The following is a 24642-nucleotide window of genomic DNA, read 5'->3' as shown; positions in this document are numbered from 1 at the left end:
CTACGTATAAGCAAGTTAAAGCAGAATTAGATAGGCTGCATAGACTGTGTGTTGTATTCCCAGTATCGTCTAGCCATTGGGCTACTCACAATCATAGTTAAGAAAGTAAATGGATAACTTAGAACTTGTAATTTTAAGTCTACCAATAATGCTCAAGCCAATGTCAATATGTATACAATTTGTAGGCTGGAGGAATTGTTGGCAAAATTGGCTGTGGGCCATTATCTTTCTAAGATGCCTGTAGATGGTCAGATGAAGCAGTTTTTATAAATTAATTAGTAAACTACAGATTCTTTACTGAATTGAACTGGCATGTATAAAACAGTTTCAAATGTCTAATCACTATACAAATCACTTAATGTGTTAAACATTTGACATAAAGCATTTACGTAAGAAAAGTTCAGAAAAGGTTGGAAATTGTGCTTTAAGTTTTTGGAAGTTGCTAAGTGTCTTTATTACAAAAATGTTGGTTGTAAAAACATAATATATTACAATGTCTTGTCCAATGCCAAAGTTTTATTGAGTGAACAGCGAAAATGTAGTAAAGGATAAACTTTTTTCCTTTCATAATTTTGTGGGGGAGTGTTAGCAAGAAAAGTTCCTAAAAGGTTTGAAATTGTGTGAAGTTTGTTGGAAATCACTAAGTGCTCTCATTTTGAAATATAGGATGAACAAAAAAGAATTTGTGTGTCATCAGTTACAATGGCTGGAAAAAAATACTTAGTTTTAAACAGTAATTCTTTTCTTCTTGTGCTAAATTTTTAACATAGGATTATACCTCTTAATGAGTTGGTTATGACAGTATTTTAAAATTTAGTCAATGATTATGTTAAATGCTGAAAGTCAGATTTTTGCTGCCCCTGGAAGCCGTTAGACAGCCAACCTGCAACTAGTATGGGGTTTCAAGACTATCACTTAGTAATTTAGATATGGCATTTAGCATGTACTGTTGTTATAACAGTTGCCATTTGGGGTCGCAAGCACTCCTGTGATATTTCAGAGATACCCTGAGAAACTCATCCAAGGTATCCCCAAATGAGTTAATTACAACTTGCTAAATATGGGGGTCACATGCGAGCAGCACCTGCGCAACCTACAGATGATGTTCATGTGGCTCCAAGTTCATGGTCTGCATTGTAACCTCGACAGATGTAGTTTCTCTGAGACAAGTGTAAAGCACTTGGGAAATGTACATAAAGAAAGGCTCACACCTACACACAATCATATGGACACAATCACTAACTTACTGGCTCATAAGAACGAATGACAGTCATTCCTGGGCAAAGTCAATTATTACACGAAATTTATTCTCAATGTGGCCTAGAGGAATCATTTATGGAAAAAAATGTGTTAAATTTGGTGGCCAGAGCAATGCAAGAAAGCTTTTGTGCAACTTGAAAAGTGCACTAGGTCAGGCCCTTGTTTACCAACATTCCATCCCAGCAAATGCTTAACACCTGCCACTAAAGTATCAGACTATGGCATTCAAAATCTCACAAATATGCCGATATCACAGAACAGCCCATTGTGTTTGCATCTAAAACATTACATGTGGTGCAGAGAAATTATTCAACAAATTGAGAAAGATGTATTGGCTACCATATACAGCATCGGGAAGTTTCATGCATATCTCAATGGTATTAAGTTTCACCTGATCACTGAGCAGAAACTTCTTAGTTCACCACTTGGCCCTCATCTGAAACCTCCCAACACGATCACACAGCAGCTGCAACAGTGGGCGCTGTTCCTAACCTACAAGATCCATTATTGGCCACAATGCAGCACCAAGAGACAAATGTACTTTCCCACTTGTCCTGTGGTCCAGATGAAGAGTCTGACAGGCACAAAGTGCAGTGTTCTGCCTTAAGGCAGGCATCAGTGACACACCCTCTCTGAATTCCCAATTACAGCAAGTGAAGTAGCAGCAGAAAGAGACCATGATATTCTACTCTGTAGAGTGTTGTCTGCTGTACAGGGGAGTTGGTCCGAGCACTTGCCTAATGACACCAGTCTAGAATGGTGCACCTATTTTGATTAACACACAGGCTTAAAATCACTGATGGTGTCATATCATTGGCTACAGATGATTCTGGACGCCGGGTGGTAGTTCCTCCAAAGCTCCTCCTCACCACATATTGAGGATTGCACAGAACGAGGGCACAGCACAGCATCGTGTACTGGCTTGGTGTTGATGCCGCCATAGAATACACCATCCAGAACTGCCACACTTGCAACCACACTCAAATCAGCCCCATCACAGTGATTCAATCCTTGACTGTGCTCTGACAACTCCTGGCTGAGAGTGTATGTCGATTTTGCCAGACCGTTTCAATGAGCAATGTGTTTGGTTTATGTAGACACCCTCTCTAACTTTCCATACATGGCAAAGAAGGCTACCATCACCACCACAGCTAGCATTTGCAATAGAGTGAGCACATATTATACTGGTTTCCACAAACAGCCCTCACTTCATGGCATGAGCTTTGCATTGAGTGCCTGACCACTGACCCTTTGTATCTCACGTCCAATTGTGAAGCCAAACAGATGGTCAGGAGCTTCAAATGCAGTTGCGCAAGATGATGATGACAGATGACTCAGGGAGGCACTCACCAGCTTCCTCACCACCCACCACTCAACCCCTGAAAATGGACATAGCCCAGCCAATATTTTACATGGGCGTAGACACCATACCTTCTTCGAACCTGCTGTGCCCAACTCAGTGGGACCACCGCCTCCACATATAGCCATATTACGGGTCAGGTTCCCACATCTAGATTCATATTTTAGGCCAAAATGTCAGGTGGATGCAGAATTGTTGTGAGCAATGGGGTGTGGCAAATTTTGAGGTTGTGGCCAGCAACAAGACGTCAGTTAGGCACCACAATCAGCTCTGGCCACAAAGAGCCACACCGACCCATCCTCCTCTCTCCGTCCCCTCCCCCCCCCCCCTTCTCATCAATTACCAACGAAGGCCTGGGTATAATAAGCAGGTTTCGACAGATGTAAGCTGCAGTTGTGATGATGACGACAACGACGATTGTAGGTTTAAAGGGACTAAACTATTGGTTATCAGTCCCTCGATTCATAGCAGTGAGAGTTAAAAGGTACAAAATGAGTAAAGAAGAGCTATTAACTCCAGACGCTGTGACCATGTCATCATGGCTGAAGATGCATGTGGCTGCAGCTCTAGCCAGATAGTTGAAAATGAGATAAAACTTAGCCCACTAAAAATTGTAGCTGGTCACTGAAGAATACACCAAAAAGAATCGTCATAGTCTTGTGGAACTTTAGAACTAATTAGCTTAAACAGATAGATAAATAAAACACATACATAAAACTTTAAAAATGCATGACAGTGTGGAGAGAGAAAGTAGACTGAGTTTGCTCAGGGCACATGCCACAGTGAGAGGTACTCTTCCCACAACCACATCTTACACCGAGAGTGGAGGTGGATTGAATTTAGTTGCAAAATCCACTTTCTCTCAGGTAACTACTAACCCATCATCTGCACATATCTGAGGTAATCAGGTTGATATGTTGATTGCTCCTCTCAGATCAGCCAGCAGGCCACACGTTCTGAGAATATGAGCGATCATGAGATGGCTACCAGAGCTGCGTTGAGGAAAGTCCTCTTGATTCAAAAGGATCTCGGATCTAAATATTGCCTCTAATGAGGTCAATTTGAGTGTGACTGTTAAGTTAATCTGGATGCCTATATCAGGTTTAGGTGAAAGAAAGTTAATTGTTGGACATTTTTACTAGTCACCAGATTCTGCCGTGACAGTTTTAGAATGACTTAAAGAAAATCTATGCTCAGCAACACAGAAATACCCAGATCATGCATACTCATTGGAGGACTTTAACATACAGAGTATAGACTGGGAGTCCATGGATTCATTGCAAGGGGTATAGACAGGCAGTGTTGTGAAGTACTTTTACACATGTTTTCTGAAAACTGCCTTGAGCAGCTAGTTCGACAGCCCATACGCAATGGAAATATTTTTGACCTTGTAGCTAAAACAGGTCTGGTCTTACTGACATTGTCAATATAGAAACAGTGATTATATCAGCTAGTTTGACAACCCACACCCAATGGAAATATTTTTGACCTTGTAGCAACAAACAGGCCTAACCTTATCAATTGTGTCAGTATAGAGACAGGGATTAGACCAGCTAGTTTGACAGCCCACACCCAAAGGAAATATTTTTGACCTTGCAGCTACAAACAGGTCTGACCCTATTGACTGTGTCAGTATAGAGACAGGGATTAGATATCATAGCACTGTTGGTTACTCGAGCTAATAAAGCAATCAAGAAGGCTAGGAGAGTATTTTTGTTAAAAAGAGCAGACAATTAGTTGCTTAGACAATGAATGGACCTCACTTAGTTCCAGTTTGATGGAAGTAAATAAGAGTGGAAGTTGTAAATTGCACTATGGAGCAGACTGTAAATTGCACTCTGGAGCAGTATGTGCCAAGTTAGAGGATTAAGGACAGAAAAGAATCACTGTGGCTTAACAACAAAATTCAGAAAAGCCTGAGGAACCAAAGAGTCTTACACTTTCGGTACAAAAGAGAATGAGCAAATGATGACAGGTGAAAGTTAACAAACACTCATGTAGCCATAAAAAGATCAATGTGCGAAGCATGCAACACCTACCACTGTCATACCTTAGCAAAGGTTCTAGCTGAGAACCCAAGAAAATTCTGATCCTATGTAAGATTGCTAAGCAGGTTGAACGCTTCTATCCCGTCGCTTGATCAATCTGATGTGGCAATAGAAGATAGCAAAAGGTAAGATTACGTTTTAAATTTCATGTTTAAGGAATTGTTCAAGCAGGAGGATCATACAAACAAACCATCATTTGAGCATAGCAATAGAAATCCCTGGCACAGAGAAGCAACTGAAAGAGGTGAAAACAACAAGTCAACAGGTTTGGGAGGAATCACAATTTGGTTTTACGAAGATTACTCTACAGGGTCAAATTGAAAAATTGAGCTTGTCTTTTTTTCCACATGATATTCTGAAAACTACAGATGAAGGGCAACAGGCATATTCCTTATTCCTAGATTTCCATATGGAATAGCTTCCTGGACATGTCAGTGGCTCGCATACTTCTTAAGCAATAAGTAAGTGGCAAGTGGTTATCAGAGACAAGGCTATCATCATGAGTGCTCCAGGGAACTGGGGAATTGTGACAGGACTGCTATTTTTCTCTATACACATAAACGGTCTGACAGAGAGGGCGAGCAGCAATTTGTAGCTGTTTGCTGGTGTATGGGAAGGTGTCATCATTTAGTGACTGTAGGAAGATACAAGATAACTTACACAAAATTTCTAATAAGTGTGACGAATGGCAGCAAGCTGTAAATGTAGAAAAAAATGTAAGTTCATACAGATGAGTACGAAAAACAATCCTGCAATGTTTGAATGCAGGATTAATAGTGAGCAACTTGACACAGTCAGGTTGAATAAATATCTAGGTGTGATGTCGCAAAGCAATTTGACATGAAATGAGCATGCAGAACAGTAGTGAGACCATTTCTTGAGTACTGCTTGTGTGTTTGGGATCCCAATCAAGTCGAATTAAAGAAAAGAATCAAAGCAATTCAGATGTGAGCTGTTCGATTTGTTACTGGTAGACTCAATCAACATGCAAGTATTGCAATATTCTTTTTCACAAACACTATTGGGAAAATTTAAAGAACTGGCATTGGTAGCTTACTACAGAATTATCCTACTGCTGCCAACAAACATTTCACATAAGGACCATGAACATAAGCTAAGAGGAATTAGGGTTTGTACAGAGGCTTTTAGACAGTCGTTTCTACCTCCCTCCCTCCCTCTCCTCTCCCCTCCCTCCCTACCCCTCCCCCCCCTCTCTCTCTCTCTCTGCAAGTGGAAAAGGAAGGAAAATAACTAGTAGTGGTAACCCCAAACATGCACCATACAGTGGGTTGTATTGTATGCATGTAGATGTAATCTGGTGCAGCCAATATGCAGTAGACACACACAATATGACAGCATCTTTCTGAATGGCCTGCAGAGTGATATACCATGCCTTGGTGACCCTTTGATTAACCTCAGTTCGTTGAGGGTCATGGTAACTTGATATTCGACATCCCAAGTGTTCAGAATTTGATGGCATAATTGCAATTGTTTGTCCATGCAAGGTACGCCAAGTTCAAGTTTCTCTCCTATGGTTGCATCTTTAGCCAATTTGTCAATGAACACCCACATGGCCCAGTGTCCAGAAGAATGTTACCGTCATTCAAGAGCTGTCAATTAATGGGTCTTGGACGTTAGCCACCAAAGGGTTTTTGGGGGGCGCACTGAGCTATGTCTTGCATGCAGATCATGGAGTTATTAAAAACCAGGAAGTCTTCTGTGGTGAGATTTAATGCACTGCAGAGCCCTTGATATGGCAACCAATTCTGCAGTCTATACACTGCATGCACTCTGGAGAAAATACTTCTCATGCCTCCTTGCATGTGCAGAAGCAACTGTCTGGCTTTTTGATCCATCCATGTAGATGTATGTTGAATTTCGGTAGACATGAAGAACTGACCAGAATATGCATCTGAGAATGGTGGGATCAGCCCACGTAAAAGGTCCATCCAACCATATGACTGGGTAGATACCATGGGGGGAGGGGTAAGGGAGGTGGGCAGAGGGAACTCTATGAACACAGACAAGAGGGGGCAGTTGGAGGTCCTCCCATAGAGCTTCCAATTTTATCCCAGATGATCTACTCATTTTTTGGGCAATTTGTAAACAACCTGAATTGTTGCTTGTGAAACAGAGTTGAGTAAGACTGCTGAGTAGGCATCTAACACAGTGTGACAGCATAGTTCACCAAGAGCTGCTGGCATCTGACCCTTAGTGGCAAGACACCAGCTTCCACCCGGAGGCTGTCTACGTGGCTTGTACAGGAGGCTCCAGTTGGCAACAGCACACCACTGCAGTGGACAGGAATCAGCAAGCTCAATACTGATGGTGCTGCCAATCCATAGCCACCCACCGTCCACAGTAGTTCCTAGCATCTCCCTCAATGCCAGCATCTGTGCTGATCCTGCAGTTATTGCTGAATCTTTTGCAGCACACTTTGCTAATGCCTGCATACAGCAACTACTATCCTAATTTCGTGACCTGGAGTTGCTTGGCAAGGGAAAATTCTGTATCCTTCCATGCACAAGGGTCTGAATTATACAGTGCTCCATTTAGTGAATAGGAGTGTTGCAGCTTTTCAGCAGATTTTCGAGACAGCCCCCAGACCTGATAGAATTCATAATCAAATACATAAACTTTTTAGTAACAACATAAAACACACCCTGCATAAAAACATCATTGAGTTTTCCAATCATGTTCATGTCGAATATAGCCACACAATTGTGCAGTATGTGCCCCAGGAGGTGCTGCTGATAAGTGGAAGGTTATTAAGATTCCTCATGCAATTTGCCTTGAACCGGCACATATGTGGTAACCATGCTGACTCACTGTCAAATAAAGTGCCTAAAAATTTGGAAGTTTCAATGACTTCAAGTAACTGGTTACCAAAAAAGTTCTAATCATGAATGTACAGTTCTGTGTACAGTGCATGAAGCAAGTTTTCATGGAAGAAAATTGATATCCACGATTCGGAGTCCAATTATGTACTTTTTTTATGACCCCTGGACACTGGCACCCTGAGGTGCATAATGCTGCAGAGCTGCAGTACAGGTAAAGGTCGTCCTTACACAGTCATAGTGAGACTATGGGTCCCAGTGTAGTCACAATATCGATGGAAAAGAGGGTTACATTCAGAAAAGACCCCTGAGGGACTCCAGTTTCCTGTACATATTGGTTGCTGAGGGACAAACCTGTCCAGACCCAGAACACTTTGGGAATAGGAGATTCTGGATAAAAGTAGGTAAAAAGCCCCAAAACCCACACGAGTGCAATGTAGACAGCATGTAATGGTACCAGAGGTATTTTACACCTTCTGTAGGTCAAAGAACACAGCAAGCAGGTGTTGGCAATGTGCAAAAGTGTTACACACTGCAGATTCCAGATGAATCAATTGGTCTGTGGTGGACCAGAATGCCCAAAAGCCCCTTTGAAATTGCAATATGCATCCTCTGGCTTCCACACATCAACACTGTTGTAGCTTAATTATTCTTTAGAATAGTTTACACAGCCCATTTGTTAGACAGACTTGGTGGTAATTACTCAGAATTTGAAGCTCACTTCCCAGTTTCAGGATAGGAATAATAATACCCTCCTGCCAGTGGGAGGGATACTCCTGTTACCACCAAACATGATTGGAAAACTCAATTATGTTTTTATGCAGGGTGTGTTTTATGTTGTTACTAAAAAGTTTATGTATTTGATTATGAATTCTATCAGGTCTGGGGGCTGTCTCGAAAATCTGCTGAAAAGCTGCAACACTCCTATTCACTAAATGGAGCACTGTATAATTCAGACCCTTGTGCATGGAAGGATACAGAATTTTCCCTTGCCAAGCAACTCCAGGTCACGAAATTAGGATAGTAGTTGCTGTATGCAGGCATTAGCAAAGTGTGCTGCAAAAGATTCAGCAATAACTGCAGGATCAGCACAGATGCTGGCATTGAGGGAGATGCTAGGAACTACTGTGGACGGTGGGTGGTTGCAAATTAGGCACAGTTTACTCCATCCTTAAGCTTATGGGGTGTGCAGTCTCACAGATGACACACATTGTTCCCAACACTCCTGCATTCTCTCCTTTATTAAAAACCGTACCTTTGTGTGAAGTCTCTTGAATGCTATTAAATGTTCCATAGAGAGAAGGCGCTTGTGTTGCTGAAGTGATCTGCAATGCTCTCTGATAGCTGCAGGTATTTCTTCAGATCACTGGGGTATGGTGTCCATGAGGCAGAGCCTGAAGAACAGGTTATTGTTGCTTCTGCAGTGTGTATAATTGTATCAATAATATCTTCTACCACTCCTTTGATATCCTCCTCTTGACTGCTTTCAAAAGTTGCTTTTGAGGTGAAAGCTCAAAAGGTGGCTTTCTGAAGTGACAAACGTGGTGCATGTTTCATTGTCCAATAGGTCGAGAAAGATAGTGTGATAAGTAAGTGTTCACTGTTGCAGATGTCACGATGGTCAGACCAACCGATTAAGAGTGAGACGCTCAGGCTGCAGACTGTAATATCAATGTCCGCGTATGTTCCATAGCCTGTACTGAAATGTGTTGCACTCTACATCTGCATACATACACTGCAAGCCACCGTACGGTATATGGTGGAGGGTACACTTTACAACTAGTCATTTCTCTCCCCGTTTCATTCGCAAATGCTGAGTGGGGTGGCACAGTCGTTAGCACACTGGACTCTCATTCAGAAGGACGACTGCTCAAACACGTCTGGCCATCCTGATTTACGTTTTCCATGATTTCTCTAAATTTCTTCAGGCAAATGCCAGGATGGTTCCCCCATGGGACCGATGACCTCGCTGTTAGGTCCCCTTCCCAAATCAACCAACCAATCCCTCGCAAACAGAGTGAGGGAACAACAACTGTCTCTATGCCTCCATAGATCTCTACAGGTTCTCTTATCTCAAGTTCATGGTCCTCGTGCAAAATTTACATCAGCAGTCAGCTTCAAATGTTTTGCTGCTGACATACGCTCCACTTTAATGTGTGATTCTTCATCAGTATTCATAGGCTCAACCTCAAGGGAGATGAGCAGGATCAACCGGGCAGAATTCCATTTAACTTATGATTTAACCTTCTTATTTATATGGGGTTCAGTTTCTCAGACGATTTTCCTGTCTTGACTTTTGGGACAGAAGAGGAACATTCTTTTCTGTGACCTGTGACTCACAGTCTGTGGCTCTATCAGCCAATGGTTGGTGGTAGACTGCTTGTCTGTCACATCCTGGGAGGGGCATCTTGACAGGCTTCCTCTTCCCAGAGGATGTCAAGAGGAGCACAAGGCATCTCCTGTTGTACCGATGGGGTGGTTATCACTGTTATTGTGCATGTAGGAGTCAAGAGAGCTGCTGGCCCTTCCCCTGGCTGAAAAACAGGCTCTGGCATGTGGCTAGGGCCAGTAGTTGGTACTTGAGACCTATTTTGGTCCTACATATGAATTTTGACACAATGTTTGCAAAGTCTGATGTCATATTGATTGGGTGGAATTGTTCAAACTTTTTCTTAGTGTGCTGACAAGACAGGCTGTCAAGTGTTTTATATTTCTGGAATTTCTTCACCCTCTTGAAAACTGGGCATGTCATTGAATGAGGAGTGGATGGTGTTCGGGGCAGTTTACACATGTAGGGGGTTGCTTGCAAGGGCTTTCCTCATGTGTTGTCCTTTTGCATGCCCCATAATTAGCCTCATTACTACAGTGGCAGGTGATGTGTCCAAACCTCTGGCACCTAAACTATCTCATAGAAAGAGGAAAACAGGGTTTGACATCACACCTATAAACAATGACCTTAACTTTCTTAGGTAAAACATTCCCATTGAAAGCTAGGATGAAAGGCTTCAGTATCTACCCAATCACCCTTAGGTCCCCTCTGGAGGTGATGAACAAAATGGATCCCATGCCACTCTAAGTTAGCATGCAGTTCTTCATCTGTTTGTAGTATCAGGTCCCAATGGAAGATAACACCATGTATCCTATTGAGTTTGTTATGGGGAAGATGGTAACTGGTATATACCCAAGTTTGTCACAGGCCTGAAGTACTTGCAGTTGGTTAGCATTCAATGTTTTGATCAATGAAGATCCATTTCTCATCCTCTCTATTGCTGCGACTTCTCCAAACTGATCCTCAATATTTTCACCAAAAACAGTGGCTTCCTTGTTGCGCAAGATTCTCCTCAAGTTTTGGAATATACCAAAAACTGGATGAAATGTCCATATCCAACTCTCCTTGCCCAACTCTCATCCCATGACTTGACCACAGACAGAAACGACACGGGTTTATATGTGTCTGCATGAAAATCTTGCTTTCTATCTGCTGAAATGGCTGTGTTGGCATGGCACCTGGTATGGGTGATTTGGATCCATTTCATTGTTGATTATCCCTCGTGATGCCACTCACTCCGATTGGAGACTCTTCACATGGGTGCCACCCCTCTATGGTGGAGGCTACCTAGCATAGTAGCCATTGCCCGATGGATACACACCAACCCCCCCACCCCACTGACAGATGGATTGAATATCACACTGCATTTTGTGTATGAACATAAATCCACTCTAATAGTAGGTGCAGAAGATCATAGCACACGGTCGATAGATTATGGACCACGTAAAGCATCCTTCGCCGAACAGCTTACACTTCTGTGCATTTAGGAAAGTGGGGGTCAAGGCCTAAAGGGGGACCAACAGTAATTACGGCAATAATGTTGAAGGAAGGTTGTGAAAAGAGCTAAGGGGGTGTCCTGATTATGGCCGAGTTGTCAAAGTAAAAGCTTCACTATGTACAAAACTCCTTTTAGTTGCCTCTTACAACAGGCACGGAATAACTGCAGGACTATTCTAGCCTCTCATATCACATGTTGTGTTCTTCCACTTCTCCAGACCAAATATTGATCACTGAGCCTTTGGTGGTGGTGGTGGTGGTGGTGGTGGTGGTGGTGGTGGTGGCGGCTGGTGGGAAGGGTGTGGCGACATTCGTGATTCAGATGTAGTTTAATGTAGGTTGGAGCAGAATACTAGCTCAAAGAAAAAAAAGACAGGTCGAAATCAAACAAGAATAGGAAAACAAGAATTCTGCGTATAGGTAGCAGTCATGGGAGGGGTGTGGGCAAACAGCTTCAGGAGAAATTAGGGACAGAGTACCAGGTCACAAGTTTTGTGAAACCAAGTGCTAGCCTTAGCCAGGTGACAGAAAACTTAAGTCAGCTATGCAAGGACTTTGAGAAGGAAGATCAGGTAATTATAGTTGGGGGAGCAGGAAACAACCTGGCTATGAATCCAAGATATAGTATTAGGAGTGGCCTGGATAAAATAGGAGCAGAAACTGGGCACACGAATGTGTGGTTTGTGGAGGTCTTTCAGTGCCATTATCAGCCCTGGGTAAGCATTGCTGTAAGGCGTGTTAACATTGAGCTGAACGGGATGCTCCGGACACCGGCAAAGTCTCACATGAGTGTTGTTCCAGTTGATGCTATTGGTAGGTGGGGTTACACTACACATGGCCTGCACCTTAATAGGAATGGGAAATATAAGTTAGCTTCTCTATTAGCAGATACTGTAAGGGGGGTCACAGTCACACAAGGGGTTATCCCTGTGGTTGTTGGGACCAGGCAGACAGGTTTTTTTAGCTTAAAGCCAAATTCCAGACAGACAACAACCAAGGAAAATAGAAGAAAAGAAACTTCATGCACAGCAAATAGGGATAAAGCTAAGGGTGGTATCAACTTACTTCACCAAAATATCAGGAGAATAAAAATAAAGTAGATGAGCTAATAATGTGTTTAGATGATCTCACAAATAAGAATGAGGTTGATATACTTTGTCTGTCTGAGCACTATGAAACTGTGGGGATGGAAAAAAAAATCGGTATAAATGGGTATAATATAGCATCTTACACTTGTAGATCTAGTATGGATAAAGGAGGAGTTTCCATTTTCATAAAACAAGGGTATAAATACCAAACTGTTGAAGTAAGTAAAATTTGTGTTGATCAGCACTTTGAGGTTTGTGCATGTGAACTTCAGCTAGATAATGTTGTGTTGATATTAGCAACAGTGTACAGGTCTCCACTAGGAGATTGGGAGTTGTTCATAAAAAAGTCTGACTCCCTATTATGCTGTCTGTCAGACAAAAAAGGAGAAGTTATTAATCTGTGGTGATTTCAATGTTAACTTTCTAAGCAATTCTGATAGGAAAAGTGAACTAGAAGTGTTGTTAACAACACATATTTTAGAATCAGTGATCAATTTCCCTACACATATAGCTCAGGGCACTAGTACTCTAATAGATAATGTACTTGCAGTAAGAGGATGTAGAACAAACACATGCTTTCCCTGTGGTAAATGGATTATCTGACCATGATGCACAACTGATTAACTCACAAAACCTAACAGGGTGTACACTTCAGAAACCATTAAGTAAAAGTGTGAGGGTGCTCAACCCAGTATCTATAGATCACTTCAGAGAAAGTTTAGGAAATGTAAACTGAGAAGGTATATATAATGAGCCAAATGCTAATGATAAATGCAGCATATTTCTTGATGAATTTATATCCCTTTTTGAAGATTGTTTTCCAAAGAAAATTACTAAATGTAACACCACAACCTTTTCAAAGAAACCTTGGATTACTACAAGTATTAAAGTGTCTTCAGAAAGAAGAAGAACCAGTAAAGATCCAGAAGTAATTTTACACTATAAAATTATTGTAACATACTGAGAAAAGTTGTAAAGAAATCAAGAAATATGTATGTTAGAAAAGAAATTAACAACTCCAGCAATGAAATCAAACCACTATGGAATGTTGTTAGAAGGGAGACAGGAAAAGTAACCACTGGGGTAGGTAGTATTTAACCCACAGTACACAGGTAGCCAATGTATTTAGCAATCACTTCTTAAGTGTAGGAGAAAAAAATTGATGAGAATAGTTCAAAAGAAAAAGCAAGGCAGTACATGGAAGAGTCAGTTTTGAAAAATTTTTGTCAGATGAAGTTTCATCTAACAATCTCTCGTGAAATAAGGAAAATTATTAAATCTTCGAAAAATAAATGTTCTGTTGGAGTAGATGACATCTCTAACAAGTTATTAAAACAATGTGGAGCAATTACAGCTGATGTTTTGAGTCACATATGTAATGCATCACTGACTCAGGATATTTTCCAGACAGGTTAAAATATGCCATTGTCAGGCCTCTCTACAAAAAGGGGGAAACCACAAATGTCAATAATTACTGGCCAGTATCCTTGCTTACAGCATTTTCAAACATCTTTGAGAAAGTAATGTACTCAAGAGTGGTTAGCCATCTCAACAGTAATGGGATACTTAGTAAATCACAGTTCAGATTTCAGAAATGCTGTTCCACTGAGACAGCAATACACCATTTCACTGTCCACATAATAGATTCTTTAAATAGTAAAATGTCACCAGTAGGAATATTCTGTGACTTATCCAAAGCATTTGATTGTGTGAACCATGGCATTATGTTAGAGAAATTACAATTCTATGGTACAAATGGAACAGCATATGAGTGGTTTAAGTCATATCTACAGAGCAGGAAGCACAAAGTCTCTTTATATGCTTCAAGTGATTCAAAGGAGATTCCCCACTTCATCTAACTGGGGTGAAATTACATTAGGTGTTCCACAAGGTTCGATCATGGGTCCCCCTCTTGTTCTTGATATATGTGAATGATCTCCCTTCTTATGTGAAACAAGATGCTGAACTGACACTGGTTGCTGATGATACAAGCATAATTATTAATCCAGGAAAAGAAAGTCCGATAGAAAATGACACAATTAAGGTCTTTGGAAAAGTTATTAATTGGTTTTCTGTGAATGGGCTTGCTCTGAACTTTGAAAAAAACACAGTACATCCAATTTTCTGCTGCAAAAAGTATAATTCCTTGAATAAATATAACACATCAAAAGAAGTCAGTAGCCAGGGTAGAGCATACTAAGTTTTTGGGTGTACATATAGATGAGAATCTTAATTGGAAAATTCATATTTTGGATCTCCTAAAGCGACTAGGTTCAGTAACTTTTGCAATCAGAATAATTGCCAATTTTGAGGATGTAGAAATTAGTAAGCTAACATACTTTGCATACTTCCACTCTCTGATGTCATACGGAATAATATTCTGGGGCAACTCAACACTTACGCAAAAATTACATTTTTATTTTGCTGAAGTACAACTTCTAATAATTTTTTCCCCCTTTTCAAATGGATCTACAGTCATTCCTTTGAAAGATGTTAGAAATTTATGCTCATAGAGTGAGAAATAAGTTTGAAAATATGTTACATGATACAGAATAACACTGCAAAGCAAGTGACAATGGCAGCAATGTCGTGAATTACAAAACATTCAGATAGCCATATTATACCATTAATGTGGCTTACAGAATAGATAAACTTATTTAAAATGATGCCTAGAGTTGTAATTGAACTGCTGAAAATAATGATTTAATTGTTTTCAAATATATTCGTTAGTAACAATGTTTTCTTTGATAAAAAAAATAATGAATGAGTAATAGTTGCATAATCATATGCACAATAACAAACAAACTTTGATCTTAGATCAACTATCATCCCAGCACTAATAAAAATCAAGCAGATGATAAAATTTCTGTGGTTCCCTTGCTGCACCTGACTTCCAAAAATATTTTCTTTGTCAACTGCACAAAGAATTTATCCCAGTCACAACCAGTATGGTGTCATGACTGAAAAATGTTTTGCTGGCATTGGCCTCCTAGTAGGCTTCAGAATTTCTCATTTACCATGATAGCTTGGTATTGAACAGCTTCTTCCAATTCTTTAAGTGTTTTTGTCATACTGATCCACATAAAAAGCTTGTTTCTTAAAACTTTAACAAAACTCTCAATGCATTTGAAATAGACATAACAATGGAAAGTAGCCTCAGTCTCAAGAAAATAATGACACACATGGCTATCGTTGTGACATTGTATGACCTACTTCAATTTAAGTTTGTCACTAGACGCTGCTGCTAGTGCACAGTTATTCATTTCAAATGCTAGGCTACACATTACTTCAAGCAGCAAAGGGGGTTCTTAAAATACAGTTTCAATGTTATTTTGTGAACAATGCTCTTTTTGCATTAACACATCTCTTCTTTCTACAAATCTAGATTTTTAACTTACACTACAATATTAACATTGACTGAAGAGATAATACAAACCTTCAAAAGGATAAAGAGCTCTACATACTCCCAGAGCAGGCAGCAAGTCTCCATCACAGTAATCTCCAGGGGCAGGATCGTTATCTCCGTGCTCATTGTCAGAGTCAGGCAAACTCGTGTGAGAGGTCCCAAGTCCAGACTCAGGGCTGTTTGAGGAGCTAAATGTTGGTTAAACAATGACGAATAATGCCATAAGTCAGAAGTTAAGCTATTTACAGTTCTAAGGGAATAGAGAATCTTCAGTGTTACTACTTAAATGGAGCACCTCATGGAACAAAAAGCTATATTTTTCAATGTTCTGAATGCTAAACTTCCACCACTGTATGTTGATGAAACCTCAATGACTGAAAAGAGAGCTGTCTTCCACAATGATTGTTTAGAATTACATGCAAGTTGAAGAGTGCTACACTATACAACACAGAAAGAGTTTTCTACAACAGTCCTACACACTAAACATTACTCACTACAGAATAATGTACACAGGCATAGAAACTTACTGATACTGTACGGATAAAGCAAAAATCTGAAAAAAAGCCTTAGATGAGGCAGAGTAAGAATGAGCTACAGTTGCAAGCTAAGATCTGCTATAAAGCTGAACTGGTAAAGCATAAAACAAACAAACAAACAAACAAACAAAGACACACACACACACACACACACACACACACACACACACACACACACACACACACACAAAGGCAGCTCCAAACATCTGCCAGTCTGAATACTTACTCTCAATCAATTGAAAACGAAAAAAGTCAACCTTCCAAAGTAGCTACTAGTGCAGTAAATTTTATTGTTACAGATGAAAAAGGAAAATTAAGAGTTCAGTCTTTTACTGACAGTCTGTTCATTATAAACATGGAGCACTAGCTTAGCTGAGCAAGGATTTGAAAGGAAATTTGTTGAAGGCTGTTTGAAGAAAGTCTAGTGGTATGTGCCTGAAGTAATTTAAAGAAACCATAATAAATCAGGATGACCTAATAGATATCTGAACTCTGCTTCTGTCAAATATGTGTCCTGTGTCTTAACAACCATATCAGGCTGCTCAGTTTCACTGCACAGAATTTACTCACATAGATTCTGTTACCACATGCAAATGGCCAATGATAATTGTAGCAGTGTGGGGAAAAATATAATTAACTGCCAAAACCATTAAGTATGTTTAATAAACAATTTAAAAAGTAAAGACAAACAATGTTAATTATCCATCAAATAGAAATCAATGCCATACATGAAAATGAGGTTGTGCCTCTGAACAGTGGGATGATACTAGCAAAACGACAACAGTAATGTGCAATTGTATCTGATAATACACCGAAGAACACAAGGCAAAACATGAAAAAAAGGTAGAAAAACTGCAATAATAGTAATGTAATCTGTGGATATGGAGAAGAGACAAACTGGATAACTACTTCATGCAGAATAGATGGTTGTGGCAAGGAACTGAAGATGATCCTTTCATTACAGGTGATCTGTTCACAAATTCTGGAAGTTATTACAATTACTTCCCCAAAACTTACAGAGGATATTGTCATCCTAACATTACGTACTGTGTTTCAATACATCTCAGTGCTGAAATGACAGTAAAGAAGATGCAGCAATTATGATGTTCGGAGTAAGTATTTAACCTTTTCTGCTTTTTTAAAAGATTATCCATAACCGAGTAAGTATTTAACCTTTTCTGCTGCTTTAAAAAATTAGCCATAACCTATGTTCCAAACTGATTATTGAACATGCATAGTGCAAGATATTAACAAATTCTTCACTAACATGCATGATTTTAGAACTGTGGTAGCAGCTTGTGACTAGATGATTAATCCTTTTAAACACTGTCACACATTTTACACCCTCTAATATTTTGTAACAGTCTCATGGTTTCAACAATTTTAGTCACCAGTATTATTGTTCCTCTTTGGCTCTATCTAAATGTCCACAATTAGTCCACTGAACACACTTTTTGTGGTGTTTAAAACAGCATGATAACTGAAACTTCACAAAGGATTACAACTTGTGTCAGGCCAGGATGTGAACCCACTACATTTGCCTTTTTTAGGTAATTGATCTACTGCCTGGCTGTCCATAAATGACTGATGACCTGCCCTCACTCCTTTACTTTTCTCCTAACTTCCAAACTTCACAGAAGTTCTCCTGCACACCTGGCAGGACTAGCACTCTTAGACGAAAGGATACTGCAGAGAACTGTATTAGTTATGGCCTGAGTGACTGTTTCTAGAATGAATTCTCACCCTGATTTCAAACTTATTGGTACAGTAAAACTGTGTGATGGACTGATAACTGTTAAGTAAAGGATCCTGCTATCAATCAGATCAAGATCACAGCTTAAACGATCCTTCGACTTAGTATCTGCAATATTCTGTGGCAAGATTGGTGCAAATTTTGTGACTCCACGTAATTTCATAAAAAAGGTAAAATTTCTGCAAATTATTTCGATTTGTTTATTTTAAACTTGTTTGTTCCCCACACTACTTAAACACCCAACACACATCATCAGCAGTATTAAAAGATTACCTAGTGACTATTGTCACCATACACTGCCACTATAACAGCATGCACCACCACCACCACCACCACCACCACCACCACCACCACCACCAGAAACAACAGTAAAAAATTGCAATAATGGAACTGGGAAAGGTAAGTAGTTTCTAAGGTCAGCAACTCAACAAAATTTACATAATAACAGTAAAATTCAACATATAGTTAAGTAAACAATATGAAACTTTCAAATATGAATAAGAAAAAAGACCAAAAGCCATACTCATTACATGGTCATGGTACATCAGTATACACCACTGAGACTTTTCAAATCTCTTTGCTCTTTCCTTCTGAATTCAAGAGGATGAAGCAAGATAATGCAGGTTAGTAAAGGAAAGGCTACCCTGAACTGTTGGATCAGCACATCAACTAGTAGCAGTAAATGGAATGGCAGAAGTCTGAGAACAAAGGAAATTTTGGAATACCAGCATAATAAGAGATATGTGAGGTCATGTATCACCTTAAGGTATTTAGGGAAATCACAACTACTTACAGCTGCATGGCCAGAGAGGGATTTTAGCCCTATCTATCTTGAGTCCAGTGTCTGTAACCACTGTGTCCCCACTCGTCGTAGATCAGAAAATAGAAGATTGGTAAAAATAATTGGACACATCAGGAGTAAAACTTTGAAATGTTATACTATGATAGTAAAGCTCAAAATTCCACAAACAATTACACTAGTGATAAAAATAACAGCAACAAAATGATCGTGACTATCATAAACTATGGAAATCACAAGAGATTGGGGTGGAATGAGAAGGGAGGGATCTGAGCCAAGATGTAGAGTCAGCTGGAAGAATAACAGTAATGTGAGTAACTGCCACAGAAATAAAATACTAAAATAACAACTTAAGAAGTATCAAAAGAGAACAAAATTTCTGAAGAAATACAAGTGTGATAATTTGATAATGATCATAAGAAATAAGGAGGGGTTCTAAGGGATTACTGATGTCAAGAAACTGTAAAAGTATGTATTGTAAATCGAGTATGATTTATAATAACTTTAGTCTGTGGTGATATGAAGTACTTCTGATCATAAAGGCATGTACATTACCCCACTACATTACCCTCATTTTATAATACAACCTCCTTTAGTGTGTGTCTTTTCCACTACACATGATCCTGCCCTATAAAATGATGCTCCTCAATTTAACTCAACTCACTGATCCCCCAGTGTTTCTCCCCCCATCCACCTCCACCCTCAACTTCTAACTTTCATCTAGGCTCTGTATTACAACCTTCAAATCTCAGACACCTCACACCCTTCATAGGTTCAACCCCTACATATTTACTGTTCTACCACTCCATTATCATGTAATCTGCTCCTCTTTTCATTCCCCTCCATCTCTCATCTTCTCTTCTTCATATTTCTGCCTTATTTATGCGTGAAGTTATTTAAACTTTCTCAATTTTCCAGCTCTCTCTCTGCAATCCTTGTATGCCTTTAGTATATCTTCTTTGATCCCTCCATAAAATTCCCATTAACTTTCATCTGCAAAAATTTAACATTAGTAATTTCTTACCAGCACTAACAGCAAATACCTTCGCCATGTTCCACGTGTTAAGTGCTCAGTTGTTGGAAGTAAGGGGGAAGGAGGGCTGTCCCCAGAAGTTTTACTGTTGCCATATAGCTTTAGCCTGTGCTCTCCTTCTGCATTCTCCCCCCCCCCCCCCTCCCCTGCTGCTCCCCACCCTCTACTCACCCACCTCCAACATTGCACATTTCTTCTCTCCAACTGACATTTTCAAACAATGACTCTGTGGTTCTAACAGAGGGTTACTGTTTTAAGTATGAGTAAGGCATACTACAAAGATTTCAATTCTCACATCGCTGAGTACAGCTTTTGTGCCTGCTATTATTCACATTTGATATTTTCACTTTTGCTACCTTGATTTTACTACATCAGTAAAACTAGAACTTACATGTATTTTGTTAATGTAAGTGCACAATTAAAACAACAAAATCTGTGGCCCAAACAATTATGTTTTAGTTATTGCACCCCAAAACAAAATTATATCTCACTACAAATTTGATAAACTATGAAAACAACAGCATTCACATACATAATAAATGCTGTGTACTCCTCAAAGGAAAAGAACTCCACACACTGTAGAGGTGTGTGGTCAAGTATTTTGTAGTAATAGCATGCCATTGTGTAATACTAGAGGAGTACTTTATGCAACTAAACAATAAGGCTTTACTTCAAATTTTAAAAAGACCAAGTCACGCACCCATGGGATGGCAGTGGCGTTCCAGGAGCTGAGTGTTTGTGGTTTAGAGTAGGGTTGGAAACACTTGAGTCGGATGCTGACCGACTCAGAGAATCCTCTTCTCCCCCTGAGCCGCCACTATTTCTGCGTATAGGACATGCCAACTTCATCAGTTTCATATGAAGACTATTACGCATTGCAGCTATCACTAATATTAACCGTTTCATGTAGAAATAGTAGAGACTCCAAAATCTGACCTGCACGGATATTGTAGTTTCGGGGAGCATTAAGAAACTTATTAAGTAACTCGGACTAAAAATGCAGCAAGAATATAACAATAGGAAATATGTTACGGATATCTATGTGGTGAAAAATATGAACTATTTATACATATCCATGAAGAAGTAAACTTATGCAAGTTATATTCATTGACACAAGTCCCTACACATAATTCCACTAGAACAAAGCTTTTTCACTTTCTATCACTGTTAACAGCATTATCACGTATACTGCAAAGTCTAATTAACATTTTTACTACAAAAACATTGGCATACCAGAAATCATAAATATAATAAGCACGATGTTTATATGACTGAAAAAGGAATAAATATTTTAACAAAAGATAAAGGCTTCCTTAGAAAGGAAAACCCCATTAAGCTTCAATTAAACAATGAACAAGCATTATTTATGCTGCAGTTTGTGAGATTATAAGAAATGCTTACATGCAAAGCAGCTTACACATATTTCAGCATGTTAACTGATGCTGCTGAAAAGTTCATAGCCAGAGTTATACGAGATTATCTGTTGCTTGAAATGTTCTGTGTTAGTATACACAAATATGTAGTACATAGCACATTCTCTTAAACAGCAAATCATACCGGACAGATTAAATTTAACACCACAAGAGGAAAATCCTGGACTCTGCAATCCTGACAGTGCGAAGGCATGAGAGTCATTAGTTTTCCAATAAATCAGTCATATTATGTGATGCTAATCATAAGCTTTTAAATATGACAGTATTTTTGTCCTGAGAACCACAGAAGCATCAAATAGGTTGTCATAGTTTAGGAACTATTACCCAGTATCCCCTCATATCTGTGTTTCTTTTGTTGTTACTAAAATGAAACAAGACTTGGGGGACCCAGATTATTTTTGTAGCCTGTGTAATTTATAGAATTTAACAACTTTGTGGTTAACAGATTAAAATCCTTTCTGTGTATACTTTTGCTGTATTGGTTATACCTCTGAACATTATTTGTTCACAATATGAAAATTCCATCAACTTTCATTGATAATTCAACTGATGCATTATATTTAATAATAATAATAATAATAATAATATCATTATTATTATCAAAATAATAATAAATGCAGACGTACACATTTCAGCCATCTTCAGAGTGAGTCAACAGACTGAAGCTGTAGTACTTGCCACAGTATTCATTCCGTCATTCAAATAACCACAGATATAAAAGTGCCAGAGAAGCTGACTGGTGGCAAAGAGTGTGTACATTACAGAAAGTGCTGAATTCCAAGATTTGTCTAGGTGAAAGATGCAGCTGAAATTCTTTTGCTGGAGAATTTAATTAACAAGGGTAGCAGTTTCAACCTGGACAAATCATGGAATGTTGTGCTTTCTTTAACATGCATACTCTTTATTGCTGATCAAAGCCTCTGCAACAAATGTTTAAAGGAAAGAACAAATAGTAGGAAGTGCTGTGGCTTTAGCCTGTTGTATCACTTTGAACATGGCCAAAAGAAGAAGAAGAAGAAGAAGAAGAAGAAGAAGAAGAAGAAGAAGAGAAATAAGAAGACGAGATGCATCCTTAAATCTGTAATTGTCTTAACAAGGTATGATGAATTATTTCAGTCACATGGATCAACTGAACTTCATCTCTAATAAAATGAAACTATGGATTGAAATATTGTTTGCTGATTTGCTGCTTCAGAATGGTAGGGCCACAACTGTACAATATTGAGGAAAATTTCACAAATTTTTATATTGTCCAACTCAGTTGCAAGAATATACTATTTCTGGCAGTTGTTGCTGGTTTTGGACTGAATTGTCCTTTCTCAAACCACACACCTTGTTATTAGTTACACAAAAGGCATGAACTGCTTCACACAAGAAAGTCAAACTGTGAGCAAAAAATATGATCACTGGTATGGTAGCCCATGTATCTGTGAAACAGTAGATAGTGTAATTACTTACGGTTGATAACAAGATGTGTGGTTTAAGAATGGGTGAGTCAGCCCAAAACCAGTAACCACTGTAGCAAGAAATTATATATTCAAGCAACTGAGATGACCAAAATAAAAATTTATCAAATTTTCCTCAGAAATACAACTGTATATCATAATAATTTGTTTGACTGGCAGAAGTGTGTCCATAATAAGTCCTCACAAACTTAGGCAACAATAAATGTCAAATCAGACTAACTGTGCCACAGAAGAGCTTGTCATCCATGAATCTCAGGATGTACAATTTATTATTTCTCTTAGTATGTGTCACCACCTGCGATTTAAATACATGCTATCGTGGAAGAACATTCAACACAAGGGAATGTGCTATTCCTGTAGCTCTTTTCTCTAAGATAACCACCTATCAGAAAAAAATACATTTAAATTATTTCATACATACAAGCAGGTTTTTCCATATCAATTGACACCTCAGCTTTGTGTGTGTCACTGTAACTGGACCAATTGCATCATATAATTTTACAATAGCAAAGAGCAAGAAAGTGGTTCTTTCAAATGACATCTCACACCCACACATACAAACTACATCAGATAAACTTTGATAAAGAGAGCACACCATGATCTTTACTCTGCTGGCTTCTTGTAGTTGTCTTACATCCCATTACAGCAGACATGACACTTTTAACAAACGCTAAAGCCCTTTGAAAGCAAGCTGACCAGTACCTCCATACTGTCAACACTTCTGTTACACTACACTAAGGTTACATAACAATGAAATTTGTTCATTATATTTTTCTGACATCAATTGTCTTCCTGAGGTAAACTGGCCAATAATTTAAAACCTCATCATATGAATCACAATATCTTATTAACCAAAATGCCTGTATCTTGTACACATATAAAATCTTGTCTTCCTTTCAATGCAAACAAGGGAAATTCCAGCATTGGTTGTACAAATTTGAAACAGTTTTTTGTTATTGCATATTGATTTCAATCATAGTGTGATCATCTTCAGTGCAATACTAAGTCCACTGGACTCATATAATCACACACAAAATATGACTTCAAACATAAGTGTTCATAGTGAAGAACATGCCAACTAGCAGGTAAGATTCAAACCCCATACGTACACTTTCAATGTATACTGAACAACATGAAGAAATATAGATTGCAGCAAGAAAAAGGCATTTCAGTTCATAAAATGAATATTTATACAGCTTTATATGCAGCCTTTCAAAATTCTGTCATAACCGATGAAAAGCCACAAAGTTAACTTAAAATTATGTACCCAGCCATCTAACAGAATAATGAAAGCTGGCACATTAACATAAAAATGTTAACACTAACAGTTTTGATGAAAAAGTTGGTTACAAATGATTCAAAATATCTAAAAATTATTGATGGGTCAGTAGTAAACAAATCTACCAGAAAAATCTCTCTCCAGCTAACATCTATGGCTGTGTATTTTATATGGCTTTTTAGATGCAAGGCAAACATGAATTTTTTACCATTGAACAAATAGGAAACTGTAGGGTCCGGAAATAGTATGAGCCTGACTTTCAACAGTAAGTTACACATGTCATCCTTCGCTGAGAGATCGTGCAATGAGTGTGGTAAATCGTCAGAAGAGAATACATGTTCCAAGTTTCCTGCACACACATCTATGTTACTTTAACTGTATGTTTATTTCAGAATGTCAAAAAGAAGGCAGCACAAGTAAGCAATGATTTTTTACCATACATAACCAAAAGCTAGAAATAGAAATGACTTTCTAAAGAAATAATTGACTCTCCAACCACTAATACCTGCGAATCTAGT

General features: G+C 38.9%; 1 protein-coding gene across 5 annotated transcripts in view; it reads right to left on the bottom strand.

Moving 5' to 3' along the window:
• LOC126184844 (formin-binding protein 1-like) overlaps positions 1 to 24642 on the bottom strand; it is a 368779-nt gene that overhangs the window by 6202 nt on the left and 337935 nt on the right. For 2 of the 5 annotated variants that reach the window (XM_049927454.1, XM_049927457.1), the window contains exons 10-11: positions 20647 to 20769; positions 15856 to 16013 (exon numbers count right to left, since the gene is read on the bottom strand). In XM_049927454.1, the coding sequence (XP_049783411.1) occupies positions 15856 to 16013; positions 20647 to 20769 (281 nt within the window). The remainder of the gene's footprint in view (positions 1 to 15855; positions 16014 to 20646; positions 20770 to 24642) is intronic. The other 3 variants (XM_049927455.1, XM_049927458.1, XM_049927459.1) reach the window with 3 other exon arrangements.

The sequence above is a fragment of the Schistocerca cancellata genome, chromosome 4, assembly GCF_023864275.1.
Source record: "Schistocerca cancellata isolate TAMUIC-IGC-003103 chromosome 4, iqSchCanc2.1, whole genome shotgun sequence".
NCBI lineage: Eukaryota > Metazoa > Arthropoda > Insecta > Orthoptera > Acrididae > Schistocerca > Schistocerca cancellata.
Note: the sequence above shows the minus strand (reverse complement) of the source record. Positions and strands in the feature narration are given on the sequence as shown.